This window comes from Carlito syrichta, unplaced genomic scaffold (assembly GCF_000164805.1).
Source record: "Carlito syrichta isolate Samal-C Ts95f unplaced genomic scaffold, Tarsius_syrichta-2.0.1 Scaffold287526, whole genome shotgun sequence".
NCBI classification, from domain to species: Eukaryota; Metazoa; Chordata; class Mammalia; order Primates; family Tarsiidae; genus Carlito; species Carlito syrichta.
In genome coordinates, this window is record NW_007231622.1 from 155076 (window position 1) to 156560 (window position 1485).

The window sequence follows — 1485 nt, forward strand, 5'->3', positions numbered from 1 at the left end:
ACCGAGCCCAGCTTCACACACTTTTTAATACTGCTTTTTGTTTTACTTAACATAAACATTGCTGCATGCTGGTAAAAATTCTTCATAGCCGGGCACAGTGGCTCAAGCTTGTAATCCCAGCACTTTGGGAGGCCGAGGTGGGAGGATTGCCTGACCAGCCTGGGCAACTTGGCGAGACCTCATCTCCACAATAAATGAAAAAATTAGCTGGGCGTGGTAGCACATACCTGTAGTTCTGGCTACTTGGAAGACTGAGGCAGAAGGATCGCCTGAGCCTAGCGGGTTGACACTGGGGTGGCCGTGAGTGTGCCACTGCGCTTCAGCCTGGGCGACAGAGTAAGACTCCAACTAAAAAAAAAAATTCTTCATGAACATCACTTTCAGGTGTATTGTGATTTATTTGTTTATGCAACTATCCATACTGTTGGGCTCTCCACTTCTGAATGAGTTTAATTCTCTGGAACATCCTCTCCCCTCTTCTTGTTTTTCCTTTCTGACTTTCTAGACCCAGACAAAGCCAACAATAGCCAAAGGATCCTTGTCAGAGTTGTTGGAACCACAGCTCTTTCCACCAGCTTGAGCTCTAACTTCCGTAAATGTACTTTGTGCATTTCAGATCATGGCAAATATAATCAAGAAATGTTTGACCACTATAGAACAGCTATCTTTCTCTTCAATCACATTTCCCATGATTGGAACAGGAAATTTGCGGTTTCCCAAAGCTATTTTTGCCAAACTAATCCTTTCGGAAGTGTTCAAATTTAGTAGCCACGAATGGCTGAAAACCTTAAAAGAAGTTCACTTCATGGTACATCCAGGTGATGATGAAGGCCACCAGGTATGGATCTCTATCTTGTCTCATCATTCTGGCAAGTGAACCCAAGAGCAATCAGATGTCTTTATAGGTCTAGAAATGACAATGTTTTCTACTTCTTTCCTCATAAATGTTAGTTGCTGATGGGATGTTATCACATGGTTACCTATGAGCTAACACTGCTAACTCATGCAATCCTTTCTAGATGGTTTATCAAGAAAGATACTCTAAAACAAAGTCTTAGAAGGAAGTGGAGAGTTATTGGCATAAAAACGGCTTGACATTTTAATGCTGACCATATAAAAGCTAAGTCATGGCTCTGTCTATAAGGAAAAGATGAGATAACAGAAGGATTCAGTTATTTGGATAGAATATACAAGTACACAAGTCTATTGGGGTCTACAGCTAGAAATACTAGTACTGTATTCAGCAGTGGAGAATCAGTCAAAGCGCATTTACTAAGTAGTTATCACTGTCATTAGAAGAATAGTATACCTAGCTTTGAATCTCAGTTTTGCCGTTTAAAAGTTGGGCGGTGCTGGGCTTGGTGGTTCAGCCTGTAATCCCGCGCCTAGAGAGACTGAGGTGAGTGGATGGCCTGAGCCCACGGGTTCGAGACCCGCCTGGGCAACTTGGCGAGACCTCATCTCTACAATAATTCAAAAAATTAA

At 42.3% G+C, this 1485-nt stretch overlaps 1 protein-coding gene across 1 annotated transcript in view; it reads left to right on the forward strand.

Moving 5' to 3' along the window:
* Nucleotides 1-1485, forward strand: part of PARP15 (poly(ADP-ribose) polymerase family member 15) — a 27852-nt gene that overhangs the window by 8157 nt on the left and 18210 nt on the right. Inside the window, exon 4 of the mRNA XM_008052807.1 lies at nucleotides 617-838. Coding sequence (XP_008050998.1) covers nucleotides 617-838 — 222 coding nt within the window. The remainder of the gene's footprint in view (nucleotides 1-616; nucleotides 839-1485) is intronic.